The following is a 13,729-nucleotide window of genomic DNA, read 5'->3' as shown; positions in this document are numbered from 1 at the left end:
TTTTCACGCTCTTGCGTCTGAAGGATGTGCAACCTCGCCATCTCTCTGGACATGTTCAGCATGCCACCTCATCGACGCAACAGTCCTCTCAGATTGATATAATCTTTTCAATCTGTCTGTAATTGGTAGGTACCACATCCTTTGGTACGGTACCCTATTCCTCCCACGGCCTTGCGGTTTGAATCGTGGTTTTTTGCAGAATCGACACTCTTCTAACTTGTCATCTTCCTTCCAGTAGATCATGCAGTTGTTGATGCAAACATCAATCATCTCCGAAGGCAACCCAAGACTATAAACCAATTTTTGAATCTCATAATAAGATTCAGCAGACACATTGTCTTCTGGCAAATACTCTTTAAACAAGTCCGCCCATGCATCCATGCAATTCTCAGGTAAATTATGATTCGTTTTAATATTCATCATCCTAGCTGCTAGAGACAATTTAGAGAGACATTTTCTACAACCAGTGTAGATTGGTTGATTTGCAGCATCTAGCATTTCATAAAACCTTTTTACATCCAAATTAGGTTCTTCTACATTTCCAGTTCCATCAGCTATTGTTGTAGTTGTTTCTAAAATGCATCACTAATCATATCTTGAACCCTATCATGATCTACCATCCACTCCTCCTGATGATAATTATATTCATTATGCAAATGATGCGGTTCTTCATTATGATGAACATCCTCAAAATTATAATTACTACTACTAGCTTCATTTCCCCCATAACCCTCTCCGTGTTGATACCAAATGTAGTATTGTGGTGTAAATCCTTTGTTTACTAAATGCTTCCATACAGTTTCACTACGTGCAAATTTTGAATTCTTGCATTTCCGACAGGGGCAGAACATCTTACCGCTTTCCTGCATGATCGGTGTACAGCCCGCCTGGTGCATGAATGTCTCTAGCCCACTCAGAAATGCGGTCGTCACCCTCCCGTCGGAATCTTTGTGCAAATACATCCAACTCCGTAACTCGTAAATACTACTGCCACCGGCCATTTTTTCCTTAGATTTTGTTTTGAAAATTTTTTTTTCTGATTTTTTTTGTTTTCGTTTGTGTGTTGTGAGGAAGAGAGTTGTGGGAAATGACATATATATATAGAAATTTTCGAGTTTAGAAGGTGAAATATAACAACGAATATATAACAACAAATTTAGGTAAGTTAAAACACATTGAATACACGTTTTCACCTAAATATAATGGTAACATGTTTCGTTGTAATGTCGATGTAACGGTTACGACGAATTTCTCTTTCCACGTACTTTCGTCGTAAACTTACATTGACTTTACGACGAAACTGTTTCTTCGTAAAGTTACATGGAGTTTACGACCAAATTTTGGACTCATCGTAATTTCGTTGTAAACGCTATGTAAATTTACGAGGAAATATTTTTCTCGTAAATCTTCGTTGTTATAGAAACGTTTTTGTACAATATTTAAAGGACACTGGTACGGACTAATTGATATCAGATAGTCGTTCTTTCAGGACTACTACTAGACCCAATGGGTTTTACTAGTACGATCAAGGAACCGCCTCACGATACAGTAAGGCTGAAGTATAGTATTGGAGAAAAATGGTATTTGAAGATATACTACGAATACACATATTCGTTAGCGAGTAAAGATGTTCTTGTCAAGAACGCATCGTGAATGTTGTTTCTTTATACATTTTCAGCATATGGCTCACATATCTGCTTGTGTAATAATTTACCTTCTATAGTTCTGTATGGCTTCAACTTTGTAATTTTAATATAATTCAATAAAATTTTAGTCGGAAAAAATAAAATAAAGGTGATTATTGACCAATTTAATTAATCGCCAAAATAGAAAGCATTACAAGAGTAAAGGGACTATAGTGCAATCCGTAGTAAAATATAATTCTTAAATTAACTAAAAAAGATATACATATAAACGGAACCCCTGAATTGTTTCCTCTCCCAGCCGCCGCTGTGCCGAATCGCCGTCGCGTTGTACCGCCACAATAGCTCGTAGATAGATGGCTTACAGAGGAGGACGAGGAAGAGGAAGAGGTGGGTTTGGTGGGTTTGGCGTTGAGTATGCAAAGGCAGAACCTTTTGTTATTTTCCCTGTAAGTTCAAAACTTTATGCTTTGATTCATCTCCTCTCCTCTCCTCTCCTTTCATCTTATGATGCAAAGGCTGAACCTTCTGTTACAGGACATTACCTTACCTGACCGTAAATCAATCTCAGACGATACCCAATTACTTAAGAACTTCAATTTCTTTGAGAGGTTCTGGAAAAGTTCGCCTTACCACTTAGGCGATGGTGTTTCAAAGAAAGGTATCTTCTTACTACAAAACAAAAAAAAAACTCTCTTAAAAGGTTTGGTCTTTTTTTTTTGGTTATTCAGAGAGTGAGAGTTTAGACATTGAGAGGTTCTCAGACACGTTGAAGCCAAAGAAGAAGAAGTCTAATGAGCGGGGATCTTTCTATGACTATCTTGTTCTTAGACCTGATAACTTCCCTAAAGAACTTCTTGGAGGTTTGAAACTAATCTTCTTTTTAGTGTAGATTCTTCTTGTAAGTTTACTGTTTGATCATTTGCAATCTTTTCAGATACTCGAAGAGAACGGCCTGTGAAGAGAGCAAGATGGACTCAGGACGCAGGTAACTTTGTTGTCTTTATTAGCTTCAACAATGTTTTACACATAAAGAAAGAAACTCAAACTTTATGTCTGTTTTTGTAGATCTGCAGAAGTTGGAGGCCTTGGAGAAGCTTGAAGCAAAGCTTAAGGTATAACAAACACAGTTTACAGTTCAACGAGTCCTTGATTGTTTGGTTTATTTGGTTTATAGGCTGAAGGCAAGGAAGAGAATGAAGAAGGAGAAGGTGATGAAGAAGTTGAGGAATCTGAGGGAGAAGATTCTGAAAATGGAGATTATGATCAGGTTCTTCTTATTCTTTTGCAACTAATTGGTGAAATGATGTCAGCTCTTCTGGCTCTGAAGTTTAGTTTAAGTTTCTTCTTCTTTTATGTTTTTCTTTGTAGAATAAAGACTTTGATGATGATGACGACGATTATAACGAGCCGGAGGATAACGATAGTAAGCATATATCTCATCTTTACACTCTGAAGATTATACACTTGCAAACTTAGAGAAATGATTCTGACTAACTTTGTGTCTCTCTTTTCTTGTCAACAGATGAAGACGTATATATCTAAAGCTTCTTCTTATTTGTCTTCCCAAAAAAGGATCAAGTTTTGAGAACAAGAGATAGTTAAAACTCAATTATTGCTTCATACAAATCACCTTCAAACCCTCGTAGAATAATATAATCTACCAATTGTTCCTTTCCTTCATTTTTTTGTTGCTTTTTAATATATCATCAGCCTCAATAAAAATTGTTGAAGGATTAGTTTTGCTGCCAAATCTCCAAAATAACATTTTTTAAGTTTATGTTACAAAAATAGCCTTCAAAAATTAAAATGACCAAAATAGTATTTTATCTTTTGAAAAATTTAAATTTTTTTTATTTTTCAAAATTTGAAATCTCATTCCAAAACCCCAATTCCAAAACCCCGCTTCTCAATTTTAAACCCTAAAATCTAAACCCTGAATCCTAAACCGTAAACCCTAAACCTCACCCTTTAACCCTAAACTCTATTTTTAAATCATAAACCCTAAACTCTAAACCCTAAACCATAAATCCTAAACTCAACCCCTTAACTATAAACCCCAATGTCTAAATTAATTTATCATTGAGGTATAAGTGTATATTTATCTCTTTTGATAAAATATTAAGTGCTATTTTGATCATTTTTATTATTAGAGGCTATATTTGTGACAAAAACTTTTTTAGTGTTATCCTAGTCATTTTCTATAGTTTTGTTTCCACTTCAAATCATAAGCAGAAACTAAAATAGTCGTTAAAAAGACCAGAAACTAAAATTACAGACTCTAGGTAGGTCCTAGTAAAAGAGCTCTACTGCTTTGGACCTTTCTTTTCGTCAAACAACTCTGCCTTTCACCTTAGTCGAATAAAACAATTGGTTTGGTTTGGTTTTGTATAGTACATCAACCAATCCGCAACAGTAGAAATCGCGTTAGGTTATGTGTCTTTTGGTGCAGATTCTTCGGAATTGTCAAGTCTCTCACTTCTCATTAATCTGATCTTAATAATCAAAGGAGAAACAAATGATCAGAATCCGAACCTACGAACCAAATGACATCGTATATGTTAAATTCAGTTATTTTCCTTTGATATTTTGGATGGGTTCACAAGGTAAAAGATGACCACAAAATATGCTATTAATTATGAGCTTTAATGCTGTTCCTTTAGAGTTACCTAGTTGTTGATTTGTCTTTTCATGTTTCGTGCGTTCCTTACAGCATGAAATGGAAACAAGCAGCAGGAGGTTCTTCTTATGAATGTTGCTATATTGGAGTGTCACCCGAGTTTGTTTATTTGTTTTAACCTAAACCAATGAGTATAGGTATAAGGCAGGGTTGCTCTCTATCCCCTTACCTTTACGTCATCGTTAGTAATGTACTTTCCAAGCTCATTAATTAAGCGGTTTTGGATGGTAGCATTGGGTTACATCCTCAGTGTCAAAAAGTCAATATGTCCCATTTGAACTTTGCTGATGATATTGTAGTCTTCTCAGATGGCACGCCAGAGTCGCTACAAGGAACTCTCCGTGTGTTTGAAGACTTTGCTGCGATGTCGGGCTTGCGAATCAACATAGCAAAGTCCACAGTCTTTGCAGCGAGACGAGGGAAGTCGGTCCTTGAGGGTGCAGCAGCAGGCTCAGGTCTCTCCATCTCTGCTCTACCTATTAAGTACTTTGGTCTCCCTTTCACCACTAAAATAATGGCTAGTGTAATAACTCTCACGCGCCAATAAATTTTTGGTCGAGAAAAATCCCACTCGAAAAGTTTTTAGTTGGTTCGACCAGGATTAATAAAAATAAAAATCGACCCGGTAGATTAATTTCTCGACGGGACTGTCTTGTGGTCGAAAGACCTTCCCTTGATAGTTTGGTCGAATCTTAAATATTTTGGTCGAATGTTTATTAAGATGGACGAGATTTTCCGAGAACAAGACGAAAGCGAAAGACAAGGAATATTTGGTTGAAAAATTATTTAAAATTATCGACCAACTTCCGAAATAATTTTAGAACTGAGTCATGCCCTTCACCAGCCTGGTTGTGCACTTATTCAGTCTTAGACTTGCACCTGCCTGCTTGCCTAGCTTCTTCAGTAACTGGCACATGACAATCACAAGCTGTCTGCTTGCCTTGTTTCTTAGGTTGTCATGTGAGAAGCACATGAGAGGGCTGGAGTTTCTTCAGGTTAAGGAAAGGACATCAGCTTGTGCTGAAAGTGCCGAAGCAGCTGGCCAGCTGTCCCCACTCAGCCTAGCTTTGTCCTGAGTGAAACCCTCACCTGAAGCAAGCTCACCTCATATTTAACCGCTCTCCAGCTGCTTCCAACGTTCAGATCACTGCAGAAAAATCTAGAAAATTTCAGAGAGGAAAACAGTAAGAAAAACAGTTAAAAAGTGGGACAAAAATCAGAGAAAAAATCAGAGAAAAATTATACAAGACCTTGGACGACTTCCTTTCATCCTATAGCTTAGTTCCTTACTGTATAGAAGATCAGAAGGTGAGAATCCAGAGTAAACCCTAGGCCTTGTTCTGTTTTTGTGAAGAATCAAATTTGATTTCTGTTTTTAAATCAGTTCAGTGGGGAGTTCAGTTAAGGGGGAGGACCATCTGAGTTCTTCTGTCAGTCAGTTGTTGTGGTAAGCTTCATCTCCTTGCCTCAGAACCAGTTCATGTTTAGCTAGGGTGTTGGTCGGATCACTTGTCTAAGTGATTATATGGTTCAGTTTGTTAGTTTCGGTTTAAATTAATTTTCTGTAAACCGCTAGCTAACTGATGTGAGCTGTCTAGACCTAAGCTGAAGTGAACTGATCCTATCCTGAATAAACCTTGTCTGAACCTAGCTGATCTGATTTAGGATGGGTAGAACCAAGCATGGACTGAGCTGATATGAACCTAGATAAACTATTATAGCTTGAACCAAACTGATCTTGTGATCATTCACTTCTGTTTCAGGTCAGAGGTGGAGTAAGGCTTTAGGTATCCAACCAGTTCCAAGACTAATCTCTTAGGTGAGTCTAGAAAGATGTTGAGATTGATTAAGTTAGCAAAGTCTCTGAAATATATAAGAATGGTGTTGTGTTTACTTATTGTGAACTCCACATAAAGAGTAATCAAAATGTTAAAGTGAGGTTAATCCTAATCTTAGTACTTGTTCTCAAATAATAATCTTAACTATGAAATAATCATGGTTTAATTAAAGATTAATCTTGATTTAATTAAGAATTAATCTTGGTTTAATTAAGAACTAATCTGATATTAATTAAGGAGTAATCATGATTAATTAAGTACTAATCTTGGATTAATTAAAGATTAATATGAGATTAATTATCGATTAATCTGGGATTAATAAAGAGTTAATTATGATTATTTAATGATTAATTATGGATTAATTTTGGAATGATTATGGAAGTAAAATCATGTGAAGTCTTGTTATATTCACTATCCCTAAAGTCCCCGCATTACTGTGACTTGGTCCTGCGAACGGAACAAGGTCATGAAGACACGGTGATGGGGTAGCTCCCTGGAGACCGTGTACTGCATGACGATGCAGTGTCGGATTGTTCATACCGGACATTCGACAATGATGGTGATGCTAACTCACTAGTCTCTGTTAGCCTTTGTGGTTTCTCGGGTCTAGTATATATATTGTATTATATGAGAATGGTAACGAGCGGGTGTTGTGGAAGTGATGTTTAAAATAAGAATTCACAATGATGAATGATATACTATAGTATAATACTAGTACTGGCATGATCATGTTTATGTATTGGATAATTGTTGATTTATTATTGATTGTGTTGTGATTCTAGATTCACTGAGTAAACTAGTTGCTCATGACTCATTCGTGTGTGCCGGTAACCCTTAGGCGGGAGACACTTTACTCTTTGGGACGGAAGGAGCGACCAACCAGCGGTAGTATTTTGTTGTCCTTGCAATTTACCTTTCGATGTATATTTAATTAAAACATTGTTGGGCGATAAGCCGTAGGATAAAACTATAACACTTTGTAAGATGTTTAGTAAATAAATAATGTATAAAAGATGTTTATAAATCACGAGTTCTCATATGATATTAGTCCTTGTCCGGGACGAACTAAATATCGAATATTTCTTTATCGGGTTGAAAAGCCTAGAGTAATATCCGATAGGAGCGTCTGTGTTCTTTGGTTGTTGGTCTAAGGCGATCAGATTTATTTCGAGAACCTCGGGTCGACCTTCAGGGAACATCGACCGTGTCATTTCCGGTTATCTACGATCGGGGGTGTCACAGCTAGAACCGACTACGAACCTCTCATAACAAAGATTAGGAACCGGCTCCTGTCATGGACGAGTAAGGCCCTATCTTATGCGGGACATTTAATTCTCATAAAGTATGTCATCGCAAGCACTACGAACTTCTGGTGCATAGCTTTCTGTCTTCTGCAGAGCTGCATTGATGAGATTGAAAGCATGTGTTCTGGTTTTCTCTGGAGTGGATCGCCAAACATAACGACAAAGGCCAAAATTGCGTGGGATGATGTGTGTTCTCCTTATGAAGAGGGAGGATTGGGAATTCGTCGTATCCAGGAGGTGAGTACAGTTTTCTCGCTGAAACTTATTTGGCGCTTATTTGCGCAAACAAAGTCTCTTTGGGTCATCTGGGTAAAGAGGTACTTACTGCGTGATGAGACGCTATGGGATGCAAAGGACACATGGCTTGGTTCTTGGGCATGGCAGAAGTTGCTGAGGTTTCGGTCTTTGGCAAAAGAGTTCTTACGGATGGACGTTAAAGATGGTTGTACTGTTTGTTTCTGGTCAGATATGTGGTTTCCTGAGGGAAGGCTGATTGAGATCGCGGTAAAATTGGCACGCAGAAGCTGGGCATCAGAAGGGATATGAGAATATGTGAAGTTCTTAGGTATGATGAATGGAAGTTCTGCAGTTGTCGTGATAGACTGATCCAAAGCTTGGTGGCTGAGCTACATGAGTTCCAGTTAAAGCTTACTGATGGAAGAGATGAAGTGTTATGGAAGCGGGGTAATGGAGAGTATGGTACCAAATTTGTTTCATCTGAACTTGGCATCAAATCAGGCAGCGCAAGAAGAAGGTTATGTGGAGTAAGATTGTCCGGTTCCCTCAAGGGGTTCCTCGCTATGCATTCATCACTTGGCTTGCGATCAGAGATAGACTCTCTTTGGGTCATCACTCAAGCAAATGGGGTCAGCCGCAACACTGCCTCTACTGTGGTGAGCCTGATGAGACTAGAGACCATCTCTTTTTTGCATGTCCTTATACATTCATACTTTGGCTAAAGATGGTAGGTAACCTGTTCGAGGCTGATCCAGACCCAGACTGGAACACCACACTGTCTCACCTGATGACGAGATCCTACGATCGCATCACTTTTATCCTCATGCGACTAGTTTTGCAAGTTGCAGTATACTATAGAAAGGAAGCACCATACAAGTAGTAAAACAGTCGACCAGCTTGCAAAAATGATCGACAAGACAGTACGAGATCGGATCACTTCTACCAAGTACCCCACCAACCCGAGGCTACATGGATTGATGAATAGATGGTTTTCTGCTCATATTTAATAGTCTAAAAGTTCCATTAGATTTCATTTTATGAACTCTTTATATCTGTACATATATTCTTTTGAGTTGATCAATAAATTTAACATTTCATCAAAAAAATATGTTCTAGGTTCAGTCGTGTTTAAAACCTTCACATTTCTTTTTGCATATTTCAAAAATATAGGCCCTCCTGTTTGATTATAGTGTAGCTTATACAATGGTTGTAAATAGGGTTGACCATCTCTGTAATGAACCAATTTCTGGCCCAACGAATTCAGCCTGTCAAGGCCCAACTGAGACCGACGAGAATAAGTGATTGTATCGGACTGGTGTTGCTTTTGGACAATTCTCTTTATTTTCTATTTCATACTTTCGGTTTTATGTTATTATCGTTGACTTTATAATGACGTGAAAATTTGTTAAATATATATGAGCAATCTTTTATAATATCAGTGGAGATTTCCAGAGATTATTATTTATTATATTATTTTGGAAAAATGCGGGAACTCGGTTTAATTTGATATTTTACTGTAACTAACAAGCTGTTCTCGAGAGTCAAAATACCGGGATGGTAATTTGTTGGAACTCAGTTGTAATTGGTTTTAGATGATTTTCAAAATATTTATGGGGATTTGGGTATTTTAAAAATAAATAACACCTTTCTTTTCGGTATTACTCCTTTAAGCGTTGGTATCCGGTGTTCGACAAAAGTTAGCCTATTTGCTTTCCTTTCAGATGCCGTCAAAGAGAAGAGCCACCGTATTCAGACCGCAAGAGATGCTAGAGAGGCTGTAGATGAGCATGTGCAGCACGTGGTTTCGCAGCCCGCAGCTCCAATGATTGATCAGGATGCCTTGAGACAGATGGTACATGACGCAGCTAGACATGCCGTACATGAGGCGGTCCAACAGATTGCCCAGGAGGCAGCTAGGCAAGCTACCCAGGAGGCAGCTAGGGAAGCTACCCAGGAGGTCATCTGATAGATTACTGCAGTTCAACAGGGTCAACAGTATTCGCAAGTTCCCATTACGTCGGTTCCAGGAGTTTTTTCGGCTCCCCCACCGCCACCAGTTTTCCCAATGCAGTTGCCAGACTGAGATGAGCATTGGGGGGGGGGGGGGGGGGGGGGGGGGTACAGTGGATGCTACAGTTGCTCATGATTGGAAGGATAGACTGATTCAATGCCTGAAAACTATCAAGTGCTCTGATGTGATTCTGGATAGCACAAAGGAATGGAATCATGAACATGATCATGGAGAGCTTGTAGCTGTTGAAGAACCTACAACTGAAGAGTGTTTGAGCCGAAATAAAGCTGTTATCATCAGAGACACTTTGATCTACATGCAAGCTACTCTACATTCAAGCTGATCATCATCTAGGCAAGTAGCTTGTGTGTACTCTTTTTTCCTTGATTGGTTTTGTCCCACTGGGTTTTCCAATCAAGGTTTTTAATGAGGCTACAAGTTTCTTCTCTTACCTCCTAGATGATTGATCTCGGTCTGTCCACATGAAGACCTTATGTTATGTATTATTTTTAAGTTTTATGTTATGTTTTTTTTTCCGAAAAATCTAGTCAAGTGTGTGTGTTTCCAAGAGGAGCCTATGTCTTTATTCCTCTTGTATTTACGAGATGATGTGCATGTATAGCCTTCTCTCTATTTATATGTTTCGAAATCTAATAAGAAAGTAACCCATCTTTTATTCAAAACCTTTGTTTTCTCTCTTCTTGCCTTCTCGAGATTGTGAGTGTCTGGTGTGTAATATCCAGTCTGCTGGTGCGTAATATCCAGCATCTAAGGGATTTAGTTTGGTGTGTAATATCCGATTTATTGCCTAGGAGTATCAAGAGAACTTTCCGCAGCCTCTTGTGTCACCATTCGATCCACTGCTTTTGAGAAACTTGAGTCTTTTGATTCGTTTCTGCAAAGGATTATCCCATACTATCCAAAGAGCATCCTAGGAGCGCGTCATGCTCACTACGGCTCTGCCCTAATATCGTTAAACTATATATGTGTGGAGATGCAACAGTATGGTGGGATGGAGTACGATCGACTCATCATGGACGGCAAGCTGACATATGAAGATTTTCTCCATACGTTCGACAAGAAGTATTTTCCCAGGGTACTAGGACAGTAAGGGAGTACGAGCTGGAGTTTAGCTTACTATGCAGGTTTTCCGGTAGTGGTATGGATGAGGAGGATTTGATCATGAGGTTCTTAGATGGGATGCAAGTGGAACTTTGCGGCAGATGCAGCGTGGTCTCTTACGCAAGCTTAGAGGATCTGGTGGAGAAGGTTGTCGTTAAGGATACATGTATGGCTGAGGAGCATAAGTTCCTCAAGGCAACTCAGCCTAAGACAGGAGGGACTTCAGAGAGGAGGACTTGGTATCAACCAAACGTCAAGTATAATACTTGTGTAAGGATGCGGCATAAAAGTAGGAGTTGTTGGAGTAGGCCATTAGGTGCCCAGGTTGCAGCACCAGCCGCGGCAGAAGCACCAGTATAGGCAGCTAGGAACTGCTATGGTTGTAACCAGTCGGGTCATATCTTCAGAGATTTCTCAAGGAGGGCAACGTGGCACTTCCATCACCACCCAAGCGTCTAGCCACCATTACACGTGTGTTTACGGTAGGAGATCCTCAGAGAGCTGAGCCGTTAGTGGGTATGCATCTTTATCATACTCATTGGTGTTTGAGTATTTCGGCTTCGTGGTTATCATGTCTGGTTAGTAAAATCGTGTATGATCGGTTTCGGTTAGGGTGAGTCAGCTCACAATTATTCGACACATGAGCTTCTCACAACTTTTTGAGTCCGCATTTGGTCAAGTCTTGGTCCTTTCAGGGTGTTTTCGAACCAAAGGTTAAGCAGATTCAGACTAGTGGCACAAAGAGATCGGGAGAATCTGAGATTCATCGCGATGTACCAGTTATGTGATCTCACTCAAATTACCCTAAGTAGTGAATTACTTTCTCAATTAAGAGGTTCAGTTGTAGTACTTAGGGATCAAATCCACGAGGAGCTAGGGAACCTAATAAATAATCAGAGTGATTAAGCTAGGTTGATTATGATTAAATGTAAAAACCAGGTTTGTGAGCAAGGCAATTGCTCGATTGATTTGATTGGATTTTTGGTGCTTTAGATGAAATAGTTAGACTTAGGGTTTCTATTCAGGTAATCATGATTATAATCCTACAGATGCCTAATAAGTTCTATGCATGATACTATAGAGCTCAAACACTTATAAACAAACTGATCGGCGTTCGCTTTCAAGGTTTGTATATTGACCATATATAAGTGTCGATCGATGATTCTAGAGGAATATCGATCGATACACTTGTTGTACCGTCGATCGATTATTCTATAAGAATATCGATCAACGCGTTCTTAGTCAAGCTTTACGTGCGGGTTGAATTATGCTCACTAGACTTCCTAGATCACCTTTCTCCTTACTCTAGCAATCCTAGCTCAATTAGGACGGATTCAGGGTGAGATGCAAGTGATGACTTGAGTCTACAACTCCTAGGGCAAGTTTTAGCTAGCTAAACTAGAAACATGCATTGATGACAATCCTAATGATGAATATCATAACTTAGCAATATGTAGTTGAGGCTGATCCCTCATAACCTATTTAAACCCTAAACCTAACAATAGAACTACTCAAACATGGCTAAGCAATTCATAACAACAATTAGGTATAAAAACTGCATAGATAAATAGATAGATATTAATGGAGTTCCAATCAAAAATCTCTTTGGATCTTCTCTCCAACTCTACTAAATCCTAGAAAACCTTTGCTGTGAAAATAATAAAACTAGAAAGCACACTTTTCCTCTAACATGTTGGCAAGCTATAAATATTAGGTTAATTGGTGAAGTCTTGGGCTCTAAGTCGGCTTGGACCTCTGCGCGCTTCGCCGTCGATCGATGTCACAGGATTTGCGTCGATCGATTATTGTCTCTAAATGTCGACCATTGGTCTTGCTCGATGGTCAGCTCGGATGCTTTCTCCAATTATCTCCAAAATGCACCAAAATCATCACTTTCTTCCAAATCACTCCTGATCCTATAAATATACTAAATAGACTCTAAAACATAATAATTAGTTATTAAAAAACTTATAAACCATGGCTAAAAATGGGTAAAATCCATGGCCTATCATTATGCTTGGAGGGGTCAAATTGTTCAAAGACTTGACGGTGTTAGAGATGAGTTTTTACAAATGTTATGCTTGGGATGGATTGGTTGTCACGACATCGAGTAGTATTGGATTGCCCGAGAGCAAGAGTTCATATCCCTAGAGCAGAAGGGAAGACCATATTACATGACATTCAGACACACCTAGGAGTTTTTATCGTATCCATGTTGATGCTGAGGAGTTATTGGAGAGAGGAGCAGATGGATTTTTGGTGACCATTTCGATGGGTAAGGATAATGGTCAGCATGAGTTGCATGACTTTTTTGAAGCCTTAAAAGGGTTACCACCAGCTAGAGGATACATTCTTACGATTGAGTTAGAACCATGGGCAGCACCGGTTTCACGAGCTTCATACCGTCTCACACCAGCAGAGATGGCTGAGTTGAAAAAGTAGTTGGAAGAAATTTTAGATAAAGGTTTTATCAGGCCGGATACTTCTCCATGGGGAGCATCATTATTGTTTGTGAAGAACAAATATGAGAGTTTCAGGCTTTGTATCGGCTACAGAGGTTTGAACAAAATGACCATCAAGAATAATTACCCGCTTCCGCGTATCGATGAGTTGTTGGACCAGTTGCAAGGACTTTCATAGTTTTCGAAGATTGACTTGGCATCAGGATTCCACCAGAATGCAATAGCTGAGGGGGATGTGCGGAAGACGGCCTTCCGTACACGCTATGGATATTATGAATTCGTAGTGAAGACATTCGAGTTGATGAACGCATATGCAACATTCATGAAGCTTATGAGTGTTCTGTTTCTCTAAGTCTTGAAGTGTCGATCCTCTGCTTTAGGGTTTAGTCTCCCCGTATATAGTTGTTTTAGGTCGGTCTTAGTCGGTTGGAG

At 39.0% G+C, this 13,729-nt stretch overlaps 1 protein-coding gene across 1 annotated transcript; it reads left to right on the top strand.

The window, feature by feature from the left end:
- Positions 1-1,863: 1,863 nt before the first annotated feature.
- LOC106434882 (DNA-directed RNA polymerase III subunit rpc31) lies at positions 1,864-3,382 on the top strand. The gene is made up of 8 exons (XM_013875731.3): positions 1,864-2,092; positions 2,181-2,304; positions 2,375-2,506; positions 2,581-2,631; positions 2,712-2,758; positions 2,821-2,913; positions 3,015-3,069; positions 3,169-3,382. The coding sequence occupies exons 1-8, from the start codon at positions 2,000-2,002 to the stop codon at positions 3,186-3,188; spliced, it is 615 nt and encodes a 204-aa protein (XP_013731185.1). The 5' UTR covers positions 1,864-1,999; the 3' UTR covers positions 3,189-3,382.
- The last annotated feature ends 10,347 nt before the right edge of the window (positions 3,383-13,729 follow it).

Source organism: Brassica napus, chromosome C2, assembly GCF_020379485.1.
Source record: "Brassica napus cultivar Da-Ae chromosome C2, Da-Ae, whole genome shotgun sequence".
NCBI classification, from domain to species: Eukaryota; Viridiplantae; Streptophyta; class Magnoliopsida; order Brassicales; family Brassicaceae; genus Brassica; species Brassica napus.
Note: the sequence above shows the minus strand (reverse complement) of the source record. Positions and strands in the feature narration are given on the sequence as shown.

Bases quoted from the DNA above. Each gene is read 5' to 3' on its own strand.
- LOC106434882 (XM_013875731.3), top strand. From the start codon at position 2,000: ATGGCTTACAGAGGAGGACGAGGAAGAGGAAGAGGTGGGTTTGGTGGG. The intron at 2,093-2,180 runs GTAAGTTCAAAA...CTTCTGTTACAG, and splicing joins AACCTTTTGTTATTTTCCCT to GACATTACCTTACCTGACCG. The intron at 2,507-2,580 runs GTTTGAAACTAA...CAATCTTTTCAG, and splicing joins CCCTAAAGAACTTCTTGGAG to ATACTCGAAGAGAACGGCCT.